General features: G+C 45.2%; 3 protein-coding genes across 3 annotated transcripts in view; all 3 read right to left on the bottom strand.

Annotated features, from left to right (window-relative positions):
• Positions 1-1,223: 1,223 nt before the first annotated feature.
• LOC108032010 (uncharacterized) lies at positions 1,224-5,705 on the bottom strand. The gene is made up of 8 exons (XM_017105810.3): positions 5,605-5,705; positions 4,995-5,485; positions 4,489-4,936; positions 3,831-4,427; positions 3,249-3,407; positions 2,612-3,102; positions 2,104-2,551; positions 1,224-2,044 (listed from the first exon to the last, which is right to left on the bottom strand). Exons 1-8 carry the CDS (start codon positions 5,674-5,676, stop codon positions 1,445-1,447), a joined length of 3,306 nt encoding a protein of 1,101 aa, XP_016961299.2. The 5' UTR covers positions 5,677-5,705; the 3' UTR covers positions 1,224-1,444.
• Positions 5,706-6,121: 416 nt separating this feature from the next.
• Positions 6,122-8,277, bottom strand: LOC108032009 (probable cytochrome P450 12a5, mitochondrial). The gene is made up of 4 exons (XM_017105809.3): positions 8,155-8,277; positions 7,491-7,981; positions 6,989-7,436; positions 6,122-6,931 (listed from the first exon to the last, which is right to left on the bottom strand). Exons 1-4 carry the CDS (start codon positions 8,224-8,226, stop codon positions 6,332-6,334), a joined length of 1,611 nt encoding a protein of 536 aa, XP_016961298.1. The 5' UTR covers positions 8,227-8,277; the 3' UTR covers positions 6,122-6,331.
• A 671-nt stretch (positions 8,278-8,948) lies between these two features.
• LOC108031673 (serine-rich adhesin for platelets) overlaps positions 8,949-19,348 on the bottom strand; it is a 38,024-nt gene continuing 27,624 nt past the window's right edge. The window contains exons 3-8 of the mRNA XM_017105313.3: positions 14,656-17,921; positions 11,484-12,158; positions 10,904-11,049; positions 10,705-10,842; positions 9,871-10,637; positions 8,949-9,803 (exon numbers count right to left, since the gene is read on the bottom strand). Of these exons, the coding sequence (XP_016960802.1) occupies positions 9,392-9,803; positions 9,871-10,637; positions 10,705-10,842; positions 10,904-11,049; positions 11,484-12,158; positions 14,656-17,863 (5,346 nt within the window). The 5' untranslated portion in view covers positions 17,864-17,921 and the 3' untranslated portion in view covers positions 8,949-9,391. The remainder of the gene's footprint in view (positions 9,804-9,870; positions 10,638-10,704; positions 10,843-10,903; positions 11,050-11,483; positions 12,159-14,655; positions 17,922-19,348) is intronic.

The following is a 19,348-nucleotide window of genomic DNA, read 5'->3' as shown; positions in this document are numbered from 1 at the left end:
TGTCCTGACGTTTGGGGTTTACGTTGGTTCTGTGTGTGGGGGCTCTGTTGTTTGTGCCTGCATCAAATTAAATTTTATTGCGCTCGCACGCACCGCAAACACTGGCCTGGGAACAGATACGAGATGCGAGATACGACAAAAACACGGGAAACAATCACACATGTGGCTTAGGACTTAAGCCCGGCTCCATTTTCCTTTCGTTTTCACTTCTTCGTGTTGCTGGGTTTAACGGCCTCACCTACGTGCACCCACATATCAAGTCGACCCCATGTGTACTGCCCCCTCGTATCGATTGTGCATTAAAGTATAAACATAAAAATTCAGTTAGCCAACATGAGTTGCGTACAATAAAATATGTATAACTAGCCAAGTGTGCGAACGAAGATGGGACTCTTTGGAGCGAGAGCTGCGGATGGTATTTGCCTTTATTGGCAAACAGAGTTTTTTTTGTCTGAAAGCTTACTAAGAGTGTACTTAAGCATGCCAACCGTAAATTAAATACCTAAATATCTGATAAGTTTTCGATCCATAAATGTAAAAGCAAGAAGAACCTCTCCATATCCATACTTTAGGACTGAATTCTTATTGATTTTATAAACAGACATCCGTATGAACTTCTTAGACAACCTCTAACAAAACACATAAAACAAATTCAATAAAAAGAAAATCAAAAGTTCAACTACTTTTCAACTCACAATCTATCTATGTAAAACTATTCTATATACATAACATTTACTATAGTATCCAAGAGCGGAATAAAACCAAGTGAACCAATTTGTTAAAGTTTCAATATCCAATTTGGACCAACCCGTATGAAAGAAAAATTAGAAAAAAATACAAACAAGCTATGATAAAAGAAATATATATATATATCTCGACGTAAACCTTGAAAAGAAGGAGAAACCAAGGAATTTCCATTGAATATTTACTCTCTACAAGCATTTTGCCCTCTAAGCTAGATAACTATTTTATTGTTGAAATTGGTAGAACAAGACACCCAAATCCAATTGTACGCAATGCAGTTCTGGTCACTGCACCTGCCCTCTTTCTTACCGGAATCCATGAGCTGTTAACTGTAACTGTTGTAAAATGTTTACCACGAATGTACCATATATACCGTATTGAGTGTACTAACGTCTAGTATCCGAATACTTATACATCTACAAGATACATAAATATATATTTGAGTGTGTATTAAACTGGAAATGAAATAGCTTTAAATGTATAGAAAACCCAGTGTGTTTTATTTGGAAATGGATTGGGATACATGTTTGATTAAGGTTTACAATACATTTTTTATGTTTAAATGTGACTTTGTCATTTTACAACTGATAAAGCTAGGTTCGTTTTTAAAAAATATTGAATGTCAAAGGTATCACAAAAATTTGTACTTGGCCAATATTAATTAGACTTTTACTTTCAATTAAAAGAAAGTAACTAAAGATTACTTTGGCAAATCAGTAAATTTAAACTTCAGTGGAATGTTGGGTAGGTTTATCAATGCAGACCGGAAGGCATTTTTGGTGGGATAGTTGAACTCGACGTTAAAGTTGCGAATAAGTCGGGCGGTTCCCAGCTCCAGTTCCATTTCTACGATGCGTTTGCCCACACACATGCGAGGTCCGAAACCGAAAGGCAGGAACACAAAGGGATTTGTGGACTTGAGTTCATTTGCCGGACACTTCGCCTCTGAATTCTTGGGGCTTCGCAGCCAACGCTCGGGGAGAAACTCTGAAGCTTGTGGGAAATACTCATCTCTGGTCAGGGCATTTAGTGGAACGATGGACACGTATGTTCCAGCTGGCACTTGGTATCCACTGAGAACGGCGTCCCTGGATAGGACTCGAGCGTTTCCGACAATCAGGGGATGAACGCGTTGGGATTCTTTAATGCAGGCTCGCAGATAGGGAACGTTCTTCATGGAAGCCTCAGTGAATTCGGAGTCCTTGTTGGGTAGAACCTTCATCACCTCTTCCCTCAGCTTGGCCTGCTTCTCGGGATTCTTGGCCAGGCATAGCATAAGAGCCGTAAAGGTGCTTGATGTCTGGATGAAGAATCATAAAATTATTATAATTTTCTAAGACCTTTTTAGCCATTTCTCACCGTGTCGACTCCAGCCATCAGCATGTCCATGGCCATAACAGTGGCCACTTTCCTGTTAACTTTAAGCAGTTTCTCGAGGACGCTTTGATCACTCTCCGGACGCACCACACCCGCCTTGGCCTCCTTGTCCAATCGATCTATAGCTTCGTCTACATACGCAGAAGTGACTTCCTGGATACCATCGAGGGCTTTGAGCAATCGCTTCAACTTGGGAGTTTTGATGTAGCGCCAAGGCGATGGTTTCATCTCGAGGTCTGCAGATACTATAAAGAACTCATCCAGGTAGTGGAAAAGCCTAAGTGCCTCGCACTCCTTCTCTGAATCCTTGAGCAGTCCCAGCTGCTTATCCAGGGCCACCACGGATACCGACTCCAGAGTCCAGCGGTTGATGGTGTTTATGAAATCCTCAGGAGCCTCCAAAGTGGTGGGATCCCTTAATTCTTTTATACTTTTGAAGAAAGTGGGTTTTTATTAAAAATAAATTAAAGTTCATATGAGAGTTGCCCACCGCTGCACAAACTCCTGGTTGACTTGCGACATCTTCTTGTAGTACAATCTCACATTCTTCGGTTGCATGAGAACAGGATTGACGACGGTCCTGAAGTCTCCCCAGGGTTTTCCCTGAGAAGGAATGATGCCCATGACGCCCTGGTAGAACTCCTTTCTATACTCCTCGCGGTGGTAGCGCAGAGTGTGATTCCCAGGTCGATGGGGCCACACTCCCTCGTTGCGGAAAACCACCTCGAAGTCCTTGGGGTTGTGCGTGTTCAGAAAAGGCGGGTTACCCATTATTCCTGGCATGAAAAATATGTCGCCGTAGTCCTGTCGCATGGCCTCAAACATGTCCATCAGCTCCATGTTCTTGTACTTTCCACCGGGCATGAACACCTTCATCATCAACGCTATCATATTGGTGCGAGGGATCTGATCGAATGGCTTGGCCTGCAGCCATTCCGAATCCTCTCTAGCCTCAGCCGTTGCAACATTAGTTTGCCAGCGCTAAGTGGTGAAAAATAATACGTTCATAAATATACTTAGATACTATTTCTAAGAATTTCTTTGTTTGTTGAGGTCCCTTATCTTAAATTCATAAAAACATGATAAACAGTCTGATGGTTTCTAGGTTAATTGTTTATATTTATTACTTGTATTTTTTGAGTGCTCAGCGAGAGAGCCGCTTTTTGCGACTGAATTAACGATAGGGAACTGCGCACTTTCAGCATTTTTGCGATGTTAAGAACTATTCCCGTCCACCGCCAAAATATAACTGAGAGCCGAGTGTACGTTCTAATAGCTTTATAATTCTACGGCTGCGAGCGCTTCTACGCTTAATTGGACGATAACAACTCGCAAACAGAGAGATAGCGACCCACCGAGAGCAGGCTTATTAACAGGTTCTGGCGAGCAACTTACAAGTATATAGAAAATATTTAAATTATTAAAACATAAATCTAGAAGATGCTAGTTTTAAACAAATTCTTAAAACTAAGACAAAGAAACATAACCGATTATTTGCGAAATGTAAGTTGCGTGTTATACATCTATAGAAACCTTGGAATTGTAAGCTTTTATTCATTGATTGGTGTTGATAAACTTTACATTGTTTATAAGAAATTCAGTATTTAATGTTCTTATTTACGAATTACACAAAATACTTGCGAACATATCTATTTACGAGCATATTATCAGAAAATCAAATCATTAAAAATTAATAATAACAAATTTTAATTGGGCAAATCGGTGAACTTAAGTTTGAGAGGTATATTGGGCAGGTTGATAAGAGCAGAGCGGAAAGCATTCTTGGTGGAATGGTTGAACTCCACACTGAAGTTTCGAAGGATTCTAGCGACGCCCAGCTCCAGTTCCATTTCCACGATGCGTTTACCCACGCACATGCGAGGTCCAAACCCAAAAGGCAAAAACACGAAAGGATTTGTGGACTTGAGTTCATTTGCCGGACACTTCGCCTCTGAATTCTTGGGGCTTCGCAGCCAACGCTCGGGGAGAAACTCTGAAGCTTGTGGGAAATACTCATCCCTAGTCAGGGCATTCAGAGGAACGATGGACACGTAGGTTCCAGCTGGCACTTGGTATCCACTGAGAACGGCGTCCCTGGATAGGACTCGAGCATTTCCGACAATCAGGGGGTGCATGCGCTGGGATTCCTTAATGCAGGCTCGGAGATAGGGAGTGTTTTTCATAGAGGCCTCAGTGAACTCGGAGTCCTTGTTGGGCAGCACCTTCATCACCTCCTCACGCAGCTTGGCCTGCTTTTCGGGATTCTTGGCGAGGCACAGCAAAAGAGCTGTAAAGGTGCTCGATGTCTGAATGGAAATTAGAATGATGTTATAATAATATTTAAAGATCATTCTACTTATTACTCACAGTATCTACTCCTGCCATCAGCATGTCCATGGCCATAACAGTAGCCACCTTCCTGTCGACTTTAAGTAGTTTCTCTAGGACGCTTTGCTCGTTCTCCGGACGCACGACACCCGCCTTGGCCTCCTTGTCTAACCGAGCTATAGCCTCATCAACGTAAACCGAAGTGACTTCCTGGATGCCATCGAGGGCTTTGAGAACTCGCTTTAGCTTGGGGGTTTTAATATAGCGCCAGGCCGTGGGCTTCATCTCAAGGTCCGCAGATACTATAAAGAACTCATCCAGGTAGTGGAAAAGCCTAAGTGCCTCGCACTCCTTCTCTGAATCCTTGAGCAGTCCCAGCTGCTTATCCAGGGCCACCACGGATACCGACTCCAGAGTCCAGCGGTTGATGGTGTCTATGAAATCCTCAGGAGCCTCCAAAGTGATGGGATCCCTCAATTCTTTTATACTATTGAAGTAAGTGGGCTTAAACAAAATAAATTAAAGTTTTTATCAATGTATCCTACCGCTGAACAAACTCCTGGTTGACTTGTGACATCTTCTTGTAATACAGTCGGACATTTTTCGGTTGCATGAGAACAGGATTGACGACGGTCCTGAAGTCTCCCCAGGTTTTACCCTGTGTGGGTATGATGCCCATGACGCCCTGGAAGTACTCCTTTTTATACTCCTTGCGATGATAGAGCAGAGCCTCATTTCCAGGACGATGGGGCCACACACCCTCGCTGCGGAAAACCACCTCGAAGTCCTTGGGGTTGTGCGTGTTCAGAAAAGGCGGGTTACCCATTATTCCTGGCATGAAAAATATGTCGCCGTAGTCCTGTCGCATGGCCTCAAACATGTCCATCAGCTCCATGTTCTTGTACTTTCCACCGGGCATAAACATCTTCATCATCAATGCAATCATATTGGTGCGAGGGATCTGATCGAATGGCTTGGCCTGCAGCCATTCCGAATCCTCTCTAGCCTCAGCCGTTGCAACATTAGTTTGCCAGCGCTAGAAGTTACAAAAATTTGAAATTCTTTCTTTGTTGGCCTTCCCTATCTTAAAATTATAAAAACATGATAATCGGCCTGATAATTCCTATAATATTTGTTTATATTTAATACACGAACCTTTTGAGAACTCAGCATGAGAGCCGCTTTTTGAGACTGAATTAATGATAGAGCACTGCGCACTTTCAGCATTTTTGCGATGTTTAGAACTATTCCCGTTCACTTCCAAAATATAACTGAGAGCCGAGTGCTCGTTCGAATAGCTTAATAATTCTACGCTGCGAGAGCTTTAACGCTTAATTGGATGATAACAACTCACTAACAGAGAGATAGCGACCCACAGGGAACGGGCGTTCTAACAGGTTCTAGAGAGCATGCTTGCTAGTTAATAGATAATATTTAAATTCATGAAAAATATTCAGTAATGGGAACAAACATTTTCGACTAATAACCTTGAAAAAATGTTTTATCTGTCCCTGACAAACAACAAGACCCTACAAACCAATTAAGCGACCCCCGTTGATATCGGTCAGTGTCAATGCCAACAAATTATTGTCATCATGACTAGAATATATTTAACGTATAAAGAGGAAGCTTTTTTAAACTTGTAGATGCATATTAAAAGAAAATCTATAAATAACTTAGAAATTATAAACTTGTTTTATTAAATATTTCATAATTTAAGTGTTTAAAAAATCTTAATCCCTAACTTCGAATTTCAGGAATTCAATATTTACATTCCATATCTTACATCTAATACTTGCATATGATTGAATATGCTTGCTTGGCATATTAATCATTTGAAACCAGGTATTATATTTCAGTTTTAAAATAAAAACAACAAATATTAGTTGGGCAAATCGGTGAACTTAAATTTGAGAGGTATGTTGGGCAGGTTGATAAGAGCAGAGCGGAAAGCATTCTTGGTGGAATGGTTGAACTCCACACTGAAGTTTCGAAGGATTCTAGCGACGCCCAGCTCCAGTTCCATTTCCACGATGCGTTTACCCACGCACATGCGAGGTCCGAATCCGAAAGGCATGAAAATGAAGGGATTTTTGGTCCTCAGGTCGTTTGCCGGGCATTTTCCGTCGGAGTCACTGGCGTTCCGCAGCCAGCGTTCCGGTAAAAACTCCTTAGGTTGTGGGAAGTACTCCTCGTTGTGGAGGGAACTTATGGGAATCATGGACACAAAGGTACCGGCTGGAATCCGATAGCCACTGATGACAGAATCCCTGGTCAGCCCACGGGCGTTTCCAACAGTTAGAGGATAGATACGCTGCGATTCCTTAATGCAGGCGCGCAGATAGGAAACATTCTTCATGGAAGCCTCAGTGAACTCGGAGTCCTTGTTGGGCAGCACCTTCATCACCTCCTCCCGCAGCTTGGCCTGCTTCTCGGGATTCTTAGCCAGGCACAGCAGAAGCCCCGTAAAGGTGCTCGAGGTCTGGTAACAACAAGTTTTATATAGCTATGAGTTTTATGAGGTTTTGCGATCACCTACCGTATCCACTCCGGCCATCAGCATGTCCATGGCCATAACGGTGGCCACTTTCTTATCAACTTTTAGGAGTTTCTCGAGAACACTTTGCTCATTTTCTGGACGCACCACGCCCTCCTTGGCCTCCTTCTCCAACCTCTCGATCGCTTCTTCCACATATATCAAAGTGATGTTCTGAAGACTATCCAGGGTTCTTAGCATTTTCTTTAACTGCGGAGTTGTGATATATCGCCAAAGAGAGGGCTTCATCTCCAGGTCGGCTGAGAGCAGGAAGAAGTCATCCAGGTGCTTGAAAAGCTTGGCGGCTTCGCTGTCCTTTCCAGACTCCTTGAGCAACCCCAGCTGCTTATCCAGGGCGACTACAGACACTGATTCGAGGGTCCAACGGTTGATTGTGTTTAAGAAATCGCCGGGTACCTCTTGAGTGGTGGAATCCCTTATGTCTCTAATTCTACAAAACGATATTTCAATTTACAACGTTTAGAGTTAAATTAAAATCTCTTACCGCTGCACAAACTCCTGGTTAACCTGCGACATCTTTTTGAAGTACAACCTAACATTTTTGGGCTGCATAAGAACGGGGTTTACGATGGATCGAAAGTCTCCCCAGGCTTTGCCCTGCGAGGGAATGATTCCTTGAACGCCCTCGAAGAACTCTTTTCTGTATTCGGTTCGATGATAGCGCAACATATCACTGCCCGGCCGGAATGGCCATACACCTTCATTGCGGAAAATCACCTCGAAATCCTTGGGATTGTGGGTCATCACAAAGGCAGGACTTCCCAGCATTCCGGCCATGTAAAATACATTTCCGTAATCCTTGCGCATTGCGTCAAACATATCCATCAATTCCAAGTTCTTGTACTTCCCACCGGGCAACGCAATTTTTGCAAATAGAGAAAGCATATTGGCCCGTGGAATCTCTTCGAATGGCTTGGCCTGGAGCCATTCTGGGTCGTCTCTGACCTCGGCTGCGGCCACATTTGTCTGCCAGCGCTAGAATATAGTCCAGTAATGAGATTATATAGATAAAGATAATGGGAACACGCTAAAATTTATATAAATATTGATATCTATCTCTCTTCTCATTGACAATTACTCTGAACTTGCCTTTATAACGCTTTTATTTCATTTTTATTTGATTTTTATTGTAAAGACTATTTGTTTACCTGTTGACTAGCAGAAAAGAGAGCCGCCTTCTGAGACCGTTGTATTATTAGACCGATACGCCCCTTCAACATTTTGAACACGCTTTGCTTGTTCACGGTCAAAGTGAAACTACTCACACTCAGCGTTGGTTCTATTAGCTTTATATTTTCCTAATGCCCGGCGATCTTTACTGCTGAATTCCGCGAAAACAACACTCTGAAAGATAGATTGGGAGCGGAGAGAGGGAGCGCCAAACAGGTTCGCGAGTATTTGAGAATTGCTAAGGAAAACATATGGCAAACATTCGGTCATCCAAAAGCTATGCTAGGCCCTAATATAGACCAAAGTATACCCCTTACTTAGATAAGATATCAATAGACAAAGCTGAATTTCAAAAGGTTTTGTCATCAGGAAAATCTATTTCTTAAATAGATACTCCTCAGTATACTTAAGGACTGCTCTTTATAGCAAATATAAAGGTTTTTGATAATAATGGCGACATTATAATTCCAAGCAATATACCCAAAGGTGTACGAAACAACATAATCAGTATCAGCCCTGATGGGATTGGTCAGTTCCATTGGCATGGGTTCAAAAATATTGGCTAAAGAGAGAGTTTTTCTTATCAGCTGGGCGCAAACCAAAATTCAGCTGACAAACAGTTTTCGCTTAACAATTTCAAAACTTCCCATGCCAACTAGTTTTCATTGCATCAGACCAGTTGAACTTTAGATCGCCAGTTGGGTGTGGGCATTATAGCCTGATTAAAGCCGGATTCAGTTTCCGTTCCCCATAAACAATAAAAGATCGGCCATAGGTTTCCATTTGTTTATTTAGATGTATTTTATTTATGTTTACCATATATATGTATTTGTTCAAACACCAAAGAGTTTTGTCTTACTAATCAAATTGTTGGCATACTCATATATAGCATAATCTGATGAAGTATACAAATTTACGTGTACTCGTATAGGGAAGTATAAATATTCGTTTAGATTAATGACTTAAGAGTAGTTTACACAATAATTAAAGTTGCACAAATCGTTCGAGTTTGCATACGATAAGCATATTTTTACATGACAATTTCCGCGCGAAACAATTTGGCACGCTGGGCAAAGAATATATGTAGATTATATGTATAGTATGTTTGTATGGGGCGATTCAGAAGATATCATTCGTTGACTCTAAGGACTAAGTGTCTATGACAGGTTCGTATAGTATTTATAAGATAATTCCCTTAGCATTCAGCAGGGTTTACTAATCCTGGCTGGCAGAGCCATTCGTCTGCTGGTAGTTGCACACGATCTTCGCGGCATCGTTCATCATCTTGGCCGTGGAGCGGACGAGGAACATCAGATGACACTCGTCGTAGACGGTCAGCTCCACCCGGGTGCGCACCAGTCCGTGGAGAACGGTGGCCCGTTCCAGATCCAACCACCGCTGCAGGGCCAGTTCGCGTTCCTTGACGGAGCCCGTGAGCGCCACATCCGAGGGACCCCAGAGCACAAACTCCAGGACGGCCTTCGCCTTGGACAGGGACTCGGCTCGCTCCTGCTGCAGGATGTCCGCCAGGATGGGCGTGATCTTTGTGGCGGGCAGCATGTCGACCAGGGCGGAGTGGGCGCACTTGCAGAGCGTACCCATGGGCTCGTCGTCGTCATTGTTGTTGCTACGGGAGAATGGTAAGTTTATAAGTAAGATTCACAATTTTAATTATACTTATTAAAATCACTTACCCTTGCAGCACACAGAGCCGCGCCTGGGCATCCTTGTTGTCCATGTCCTTGGACAGCACCACATTGGACAGACTGAGTGGCGTCTCCTCGATCGCCTTGGCCTGCAGGTTCTTCATTCCGTTGACCAGCTGCAGCATGATGAAGGCCACCTCTCGGGTCATCACATCATCGAAAGCTGGCATGGCGTTTGCATTGGCCGATGCATCATCAGCACCCATCGATGTGGCCGAGGATTCCTCGTTGAGTGTACTCAGGTTCTGAACCGAGACCACATTTCTCAGATTTCCAGCCAGCGATCCATTTCCGTCCTTCAGCCCACTGAGATTGGGAATGGATCCGCGGAAGTTGAAGTTGCTCTTGTCCAGCACCTGCGACTTGCCCTTGAGTATTGAACCGATCGACTGGAGAGTCTCCAGCTGCAGCCTGGGCAGCACCGAGATGGTGGCCTGCAGCAGGGTCACCTCCGTCGAGGGCATCAGTGGCAACTGGTAGCTGGGCACCAGGTCACAGAACTCGGTCACCGGGTTGAGCACGTCGCTCACACCGCCGGTCAGCTGGCTCAGTTCACCGCCCACTCCGGCCAGTTGGTTGCAGTCCGCCGACAGGGCCAAGGTCACCGGCGATGAGCTCCACAGGGCGGCATGGAAGGCCTTCTTGCCCACGACAAAGGCCTGGGTTCCCTCCAGAATGGTGAAGTCCTCGTAGCGCAAGTTGATGGCATTGGCCAGAGGACGCAGGGCTGTCGGCACCACTGGAGTTTGCTGGAGCTGGAGGGGATTACGATAAGGAGTATTAGTCTTCGGTGAAGCTATATGGATAAATGCAGATCCCCACCTGATCTAGCACCTGGGCGAGGGCCTCGTGGTTGGCCACCACCACGGCGGTGTAGTTATCCTCGATGGTCTTGTGCACGACACTGCGTCCCTTGCGCATGCGCAAACGATTCGTGGCCTTGCTGCGGTTCTTGTTGGCCTGTAAAAGTGATTTTTGATATTATATGGACATTTATTAGTTATATTTAAGAATAACCCACCTGTGGCATGCCCCAGACGCTGTCGTTGATGTCCGTGGCCACATCGCCGCCCGCCTCGCTTCCGTAATAGCTGTACGGAGCATAGATATCGAACTCGCCCACCTCACTGCCTGCATAGGAAGCCGAGATAATGCGTGGAATGTTGGCTAATAAGAGTAGGATATTATTATATTAATGTTATTAGTAATTATATTTGGGTATTGTATTAAGTTTCTTATGAGATATTTGATGTAGCGGCCAATCCTCAATGTCGTTTTCACTTTTTTGCCGTTAAGTTAAATTGCTTTTTCGGAAAAATGTTGTTTCTGGATATTATACTGATACTGATCACTGTTCTCAATGAATAATATGCTACCAGAAACTTAAATATTTGTCATTAGTAAAATTAACATCACATTATGAAAGGTAGACAACTTTGCAAACAATTTAACTTGATGTAAACTTTATCTGATAGATTACAAACAAGAACTGTAACATGACATTGATAAATCTACCACAACTCTAATAACTTTTGGTTTTTAACCACAAAACTAATTGTGAAACAATCCACACTGAGTTTAAGAAATACCAGAAAACCTACCCAAGCTGTTATTCAATCCGTAGTTTCGCACTGGTCCGTACTCGCTGCGCGTGTAACTGGCAATGGAGGCCGTATCCGAGTAGATGTTATTGCGCCTCGTGGCCTGGGTCAACCGCTGACCCGCCACGGAAAGATCGATGTTACTGCGCGTAGGCGGCGGAGGAGGCGTCGAAGTGGAGGGCGTGGGCGTGGTATTGCCATTGGCCGTTGGTGGCGGGGGAGAACCCATCTTCACGAACTCGTACATGTTCTCGTAGTCGCGCTTGTCCTTCAGATAGCTATCGATGGTGCTGTTGATCTTGCGCACCGAATCCTTGAGGCTGCTCCGCTGGGCAGCATCCGCTGCATCCAGGGATCGCTGCTCGAAGATCTCCAGCTTGCTGGAGATGGACATCTTCGGCTCGCTCTTCTTCTGCGGCTGCCGCTCGAAGGTGCTGGTCCTGCTATTCGCAGCCGATGCGGACTTCCCTGCTTCCTGGCCAGTGGTGGCGGGACTTGTCTTGTTGGCCATCGCCTTGCCCTGATCCGTGGCTACATTGTCACCGTTTGACGAGCAAATGGAGATAGTGTCGGTGAGGACGCCGCGCTTGCGCACCAGTTCCAGCTGGGCCTCCCGCTCCCGCATGCTGGCCGTGCGCTCCGGCTTTCGTGGGGCGATCGAGGAGCGGATTTCCCCTGGAAAACAAGAAATAAGGAATGACAAAAAAAGGAATTATAAGTAGAGGGTTCTTTTGATGTAGAGTCTAAGCTATAAATAAATCATCTTAATAGTGCTTAAAATTTTGGGTTCACTAGGATAAATGAGTTTTGTCTTTAAAAGGCATTTAACAAACAATAACAGACTTTTGCAATTTGTTTATTTTACTTCTGAAAACCAATTGTTTCTTAAAGACTTAAATTTAATTTTACAACTTAAATGGTCTTTATTGTTTTATACTATCATTTAAAGAATTAATGCCGAGTTAAAGCTAGCAAAACTTCAGCTATAGTATTTTCACCAAATATTCTTCCTTTAGTGCGGATTTGTGCTAAGAATGGACTCCATTTTTATTTATCCATTATATGAAAGCAAACTCTTGTTACCAAAGGATTTGCGTTGTTTATGTTATTGTGTTTGACAATTTATGAGACTCTTTAATGGATACTAAGCCTAAACCGAAATGGTGAAATGTATTTAATCTTAAGAAACATAAGAGTAGTCGCAGTATCTTTAAATATTAAAAGACTTCTGGTCTAATTTAATCTTAAGAAACATAAGAATAGTCGTAGTATCTTTAAATATTGAAGGACTTCTGGTTTAATTTATATTGCTTTGCAGATGTGGCCAATTTGCGAGTATCAGCTCAAGTACCAATGAAGAGGTGGGGAGAAGAGTCTTCACAGTCATATTGTAATTTATTTATAAGATTTCCCAGGCCGTCCTCAAACTGCCTGGCCTTCATGGGGCGATGCCAAATGCTAGCTGGCACCCGAGAATTGTGGAGAATCAACCAGTTCCACCCTGCTCCTCCTCTCCCTCCTCCTGGTTTTCACCAGGGCCAAGTAGTTAGACAACCTGTGAGTACTAATTGCGATTTTGACCCAAATTCGTGCCAAATTACAATTCGCATGGTGCTGTTGGCTGGTCAGCTTGACTGCGGTGGCTCTGCTCTTGGATCTGGGGTAGCCAGGCCGAGATGTCTAGCAAATGGCTCTCTGGATGTGGCCGTTTTTCATGACCAAGTGCCAGGTGCAGCGGCAGGTGTAACAAGTTCTCGCCGCATTCGCGTTGACCGCAAAGTGTCAGACCGAAAGAAATGGGTCTCTGGTCCGCCGGTTTCTCCACCAGGCGGTCCTCTCCTCCGCTCCGGCTAACCGTCAACATGTGGTTACCTCATTGGGTTGGCCTGGCTTATTTTCGTTTCGATTTTTTGTTCTGTTTCAGTGTGCCTCTGCTCATCTGGCAAACTATTTTGCTCTCCGGCTTTGGCCACTTAACCCAGTTCGAGCCGGCTCATCACACTCGTTTGGATGCGGCGGATATGGTCATAAGTGGCCTGCCTGTATCCGTACTTCGGTGTGTGTTTGTGCTCCGTGCGCCCGTTATATTGATTAAAATGCGTAACTTGTTCTGCGTTTGGTTTCGGGGTTCTACTTTCAGGGGAGGCGCTGCTACTGCTGCCAGCTTTTACCATTTACGGTGATTTTATTCGTGTTCTTGTTTCGTGTTTGTGGCTGCAATTGAAGTCAACAAGTTGGCAGAAAGAAGTGGGTGAAGTGGCCGAGACCCTTCAGACCCACATACGATAAACATGAGCTGGCTGTTTTGAAGGTCGCCCAATTTCTGGGCGCTGTCAGTGAACGTGATTTGCTTACGCTTTCTTCTGGAATGCGATCGCCAAAAGTCGGGAGAAAGGGGATTTTGTGGCCCACAACTCGAGTTGGAATCGGGTCAATGGGAACGAGATTGAAATTACCATCATGAGTGGCGGAATTCCGCTTACTCATTATGCAGGAATCTCAGCGGCCCAAAATGGGCGCGAATACAAGGCTGGTTTACTCTACATTTGGACAATATTTTGTAGGAGATACTATGGCAGATTGGCTAAGCACTACAATGCTTCATTTAAAATAAGTAATCTGATATTTAAAAGTTTTATATCGTTTACAATCTTGTTATTAGTCATATTTTGGGTAAAATCTAGAAACCTGTTTTTCTAATGACTACATGTGTCACAGAATGGTTGATTCATCAGGTATTTTATTTGGGTTTAAACTACTTGTAAAATGTTTTTCATAATTTCCTTCTGTTCCTATTTGTATGATTTAATTATTTCCCTTTAAGCTTTCTTGATAAAGGTTATTTGATAACTTAACACAAACTCATACATTTTCTAAATCATGTAAAATATTGGTGAACTGTAAAATATTTCTTAAAGCTTACTGAACTGGCGACCTATATAACATCCTTAAAACATGGTTATGTAATATAAGCTTTTTGATTTTATTGTGTTAAAAAGTGAGTATCTTATTATTAATTGATCTATGACATTCCTACCTAGAAAGCATGTTTAAATGTTTCATATTTATATTTCGAGGAACCCTAAAAATCTCTTCCTCTTGCTGGAAATTGGTTTGGAAGTGATTTTTGAACAACCCTGAATACCCCAATATATTTTATAGGAAAACTCACCCAAATTGGCGTAGACGTTGTCGGCCTTCAGCTTCACGGATCCGGTGCCGGAAGCCAGGGGCAGGACACTGGAGTCCACGCTGCTGGCGCTGAGCGTGGCGGTCAGCTCGGTCTTCTGCTTCCGCCGGAGTTCGGCGCTCTTGGGCGGCGGCGGGCGTGCCGGCTTGCTGGCCTCGTGGGCGCGCTGCCCCTCACTGGCGCTCGATCGCAGGGGCGGGGCAGGGGGCTTGGCCGTAACCACAGCCACCGTTTGTGCCGAAACAGAGTCACTGGTCTTGGTGATGTCCTTCACCACCTCCACAGCCGTGGGATTGATGTCAATGGGATGGATGATGACCAACCGGGGTTTCCCAGAGGGGCTGCCCTCCTCCGTGCCCGTACATATTTCCGTATACGTGCTGGTTTCCTTCTTGCCCAGAGATTCCCCGGACTTTGTGCTGCCTCCATTGCTTCCCATGCGCAGGAACTTCTTGATGGAGAACTTGGACTTTTGTTTCTGGGGCGGAGAGGCCGAGGGGGATTGGGATTTCTTGTCCAGGCCCGCCGCGGCCAGGCACTCCTCCGACATGGAGAGATGTCGCTGGTTTCGGGGAGTTGGCTCTGGCGTCATGGGTTGCTTGAGGCTCAAAACGGAGCTGGCTGACTGGAGTTGCATCTGCTTGGCCGCATTGGCGCGCTGCATCACAAAGGTGTTGAGGCTCCGGAACTTGGGATTGATCACGGCCCGTTCCCGCTTGTCCTTCTCCCGGATGACAGGAGCGGCCACCGCCGCCGCCGGCAGCGCTGGTTTCCTGGTGTACAGATTACTGTTGCTGGTTGAAGATGCAGTTGCTCCTGTGGAGATGCTTGCTCCAGCTGCTGCTGCTGGCTGCTTCTCTCCTGGGGATGATGACGCCGATGATGATGATGTGTCACCCGATGACGTGGCCTTCTCCGCTGGCTTTGCGGCCGCCTTCGCCGCCTGCTCGAACTCAACTACCAGACTGTAATCTCGCTCCGGCGTGGGCGGAGCGCTCAGCTTTGGCTCTGGCGGCGGATTCGGGGCTTTGCCCTTTTTCAGCTTGGCCTCGTCGGTGGCTACCAGATTGGCCAGATTCTCTTTGGCCAGCTGTAGACTCTCGCTGGACTTGGAAATGGCCGACTGCAGCTGGCTGATGAACTGCTGCTCGGCGCAGCTGGGTTGCCGCTTGCCCAGGAAGCTTTTCAGTTGGTTGTTGGTGCTCGGGCTATTGTTGGCATGGCTATTGACAAGTGGTTTCACCGGCAGTTCTGGCTTTTTCAGGCCATGTAGAAACGAGGGCCTGGCATCGATCTTCATGGGCGGTGGTGGTGACTTGGGCAGCGCAGGAAGCTGTTGTTCCACCTCCTTTTGAGTCGGTGACTGCTTTTGCTTCTGCTCCAGATTGTTGTCCGGATCGGCACTGCCATCGGGTTCGCCATGGAGCTCCCTGCTCTTGACAGCCGGCTTGGGCACTGCCTGGTCCCCAATCTGTATATCCTCGTAGTCTGAGTTATTGGTGCTGGCACTCAGCTTCTTCTCCGCCAGAAGTTGTCCACCCAGCGCTGTACCCTTGGCCAAGCCCAGGTTCTTGTATTCGCTGCCCAGGCTAATGCCAATTCCCGAGTCCGATTCACTGCGGATCATGTTGTAGGCATTCTCCTCATCCGAACTGCCATCAAAGCTGCTGCCCGTGGAGTCCAGGGCGTCATCCGAGCTGCACTTGGTCACAATCAGACCGTCTGATGTGATTTTGCTGGTCATGAAGTTGCCCTCGTGGAGATTGTAGCTGGCCGCCCGGGTTTTCGAGCTCAACAGCATATCCGTGATGTACTGAGAGCTGGAGTAGTGCGAGTTCCCAGAACTCTCCGTCTGGGCGGCAGTGGCCACGCCCACCTGCTCGGAATACTTGCCATCGGGGAGATTCTCATAGCTCAACTGGGTCTCCACCACATCGTAGTAGGCCGAGACTCCGTTCTCCGTGTCCGAGCAATTGCTGTCCGTATCCGAGTACTTGTGGCACACATTCACCTTGGGCTTGGTCTGGTCCCTGGTGATGGGTGCGTTCCTCGCAATGGGCTTCTTAAGGTCGAGAAATGGCTTCGGGGAATCACTCAGCGCACTGAGCTCGAATTTTATCTTGCTATTGGTGTTGGTAGAGGAGGAGGAAGTTGAGATGGTGTGGCCGCCGGAGGAGGTGGCTGATGTACCGGTCTCACTCAGCTTCTGCTTCTGCTCCAAGGTTTCGGAAATCTCGTCCAGGAGGGACTTCTCCATGGCCCGTTCTATGGGCGGACTATCCTTGCCATCCCGAGAGGATGTGCCTGTTGATGATGATGTGGTTGCTGTTCCCGTCGAGCTTTTGGTCATGGTTAGCGTGGGTGTTAGGGTGGTGGTCACCTTCTTGGTAACACTGGCAGTTCCCGTAGCTGTGGTTGTACTACTGCTTTTGATGGCTGTTGTTGTGGTTATGGTGGCTGGCTTGACTTTGGCTGCTGTTGTTGCTCCAGCCGATGTGGCAACTGCTGTGCTTTTGCTTTCCGCTGGTGCACTTTTAGCTGGGGTCGATGGCGATGCCGCTTTACCCATGGGCTGGCCAAAAGGCATCACATTGATGGTCAAAGTCTGCTTCTTGCCCTCCTTGTCCACCTGAGGGGCACCCAGTTTGAGGGCGGCAAAGGATTTTTTGATATTCTCCTCGGCATCGCCCAGGAGATTGCCATTGTTCATATTGAAGTCGGTGTTGGCCCTGGTAATCCTTTTCAGCTCCACCGTTTCCTCGTCGTCCGTCTCCGTGATGGCCATGTCATCGTGCTCATTGCCAAGATTCATGAAATCGTGATCATCATCGTCATCATCGTCCTCCGACCATTCGCCACCGTAGCCAATGACCTCGTGCAGCTGCTTGGGAAAGCACACCTTGCCACCCTTGGAGCTGGAGGATTTTCCAGCGCCACTGCTTGCTGAGGTGGAGGAGGTGGAACTGGTCAGTCTCACGCCAAAGGCCTTCTTAATGATGCTCTTTGCCGGGGTCTTGTGCTTGTTGGGGTAATCCGTTTTAACCTCTCTATCGGCTTTGTGACTGCCACCCATTTTGGAGGCGGCTGCGGCGGCGGCTGCCTTGTGCTCATCCTTGGACTTGAAGCAATTCGAACACAAGTCCTTCTTCCAGGCATTCTGGGTGAAGTGCGAACAGATCGAGGACGACATCTCTAATGGGTTTTCTGTTGCTTATTGCTCCCTTTGCTGAACAACCTTAGGCCATATTCTGCAAAGATGGGAAAATACAAAAATATAAATAGGTGGTCGTGAGTTATGCTTTGCTGATAATGATGGGGTTGTTAGTTAGTTCACTTCGCAAGCCTAAACTTTCTTTGCAAAATATTGCGCAAGCTCACAATGAACTTTCACCGACCGCCTGCAACGCAATCTCAACTTCTGCCGCATGACTCAATATTGATTGAGTGGCAAATTAAGCCATGTGGTCATCCTTCCCCCGAAATCATGGCCACATGATGCCTTTTGCCCAGGCAACGGCCACAGCTTATCAATCAATCTTCATCTCGATAATGGAATTATTGAAATTTTGCTGATGATGGGGCGGCTGTGCAGATGACTTCATGGATTGCCAGAAAATCTTGATGGCTGGTTAGGAAAAATGTGGAAAACTAGTAAGGGATGGCTGGACATAGATGGGCTGACAACCACATAATTAACTTTGATTGTCACATCACAAACATTCGATTGCCGTTGGGTAACCGCCAGTTGTTAACTGCTTGGCTACTGTTTGCCGTTTATTTGGCCGCCTGTTTGCAAATGACTTTCTAAACCCGGCCCAAACTGCATGTGCAACATGTTAGCAGGCACAGCTATGGCAAACAACAACCAAGGAAGTGCCACACAAATAAAACAGACAGACAACTCATTTATAGATTTAAAATTTACAGCTTTATTTGGCCAGAGCTTCTAGAAATGATTCAAAGGCAAGCTGGTTTCCTTCTAAGGAGGTGACCATTCATTGTGATAATTTCCCAAACAAAGAGAGAATGATTTGTGGCTCTGTAAAATTTCCTGTAGAACTTTATTAGGCTAATTTAATGAGTAATTTGTGGGAACTTTTATGGGCAACTTTTATTCTCAAAAGTTTGTGGAACTACTAATGCTTTTCAGACACTTCTTGTTCATATCTTCTTATTATACTCTCAGTCATATCATTGTCAGATCAGATTACTTGCCAACGAATTATGACTGTTTATCTGGAAGATCTGCCTAGAATGACTTCAGCCATTTTTGGGCGTTTCTTGTAAACCATTTCTCACTACTGCCAGCAGCAACACCACCAACCATCAGTTAACAATGTAATGATTTTGAGGTCTTTAAGCCATTAACTTCTTCATATGGCTGTGAACATCTACGCAAGTATGTCACCTAAACCAAAGCAAGTACACTCATAAAAACAAATATATAAAAAAAAGAAAATGACACAAAGTATAAAATGTATAAAAATGTTAATAGGAAGAACATAAATCTTTATTAAATACAAGAATACAATATTTAACAAACCCTAATGATTAAAATTAGGAAAAAAATAATGTTTTAGATCAATTGAAAAAATGTATTTTTTTATTATACAAGCTTAGCACACTAAATTGATAAAATAAAGAAATAATTTTGAATTTGTTTTTAATATATAGG

This window comes from Drosophila biarmipes, chromosome 3R (assembly GCF_025231255.1).
Source record: "Drosophila biarmipes strain raj3 chromosome 3R, RU_DBia_V1.1, whole genome shotgun sequence".
In the NCBI taxonomy this organism is placed as follows: Eukaryota; Metazoa; Arthropoda; class Insecta; order Diptera; family Drosophilidae; genus Drosophila; species Drosophila biarmipes.
The sequence above is the reverse complement of the archived record's forward strand: the minus strand, read 5'-3'. Positions and strand labels throughout refer to the sequence as shown.

Excerpts from the sequence above, each read along its gene's own strand:
- LOC108032010 (XM_017105810.3), bottom strand. The coding sequence starts at position 5,676 with ATGCTGAAAGTGCGCAGTGCTCTATCATTAATTCAGTCTCAAAAAGCG. Across the intron at positions 4,937-4,994 it reads AACCAGGAGTTTGTTCAGCG|TATAAAAGAATTGAGGGATC; the intron begins GTAGGATACATT and ends TTACTTCAATAG. Across the intron at positions 2,045-2,103 it reads TGATGGCTGGAGTCGACACG|ACATCAAGCACCTTTACGGC; the intron begins GTGAGAAATGGC and ends TTCTTCATCCAG.
- LOC108032009 (XM_017105809.3), bottom strand. The coding sequence starts at position 8,226 with ATGTTGAAGGGGCGTATCGGTCTAATAATACAACGGTCTCAGAAGGCG. Across the intron at positions 7,437-7,490 it reads AACCAGGAGTTTGTGCAGCG|AATTAGAGACATAAGGGATT; the intron begins GTAAGAGATTTT and ends ATCGTTTTGTAG. Across the intron at positions 6,932-6,988 it reads TGATGGCCGGAGTGGATACG|ACCTCGAGCACCTTTACGGG; the intron begins GTAGGTGATCGC and ends TGTTGTTACCAG.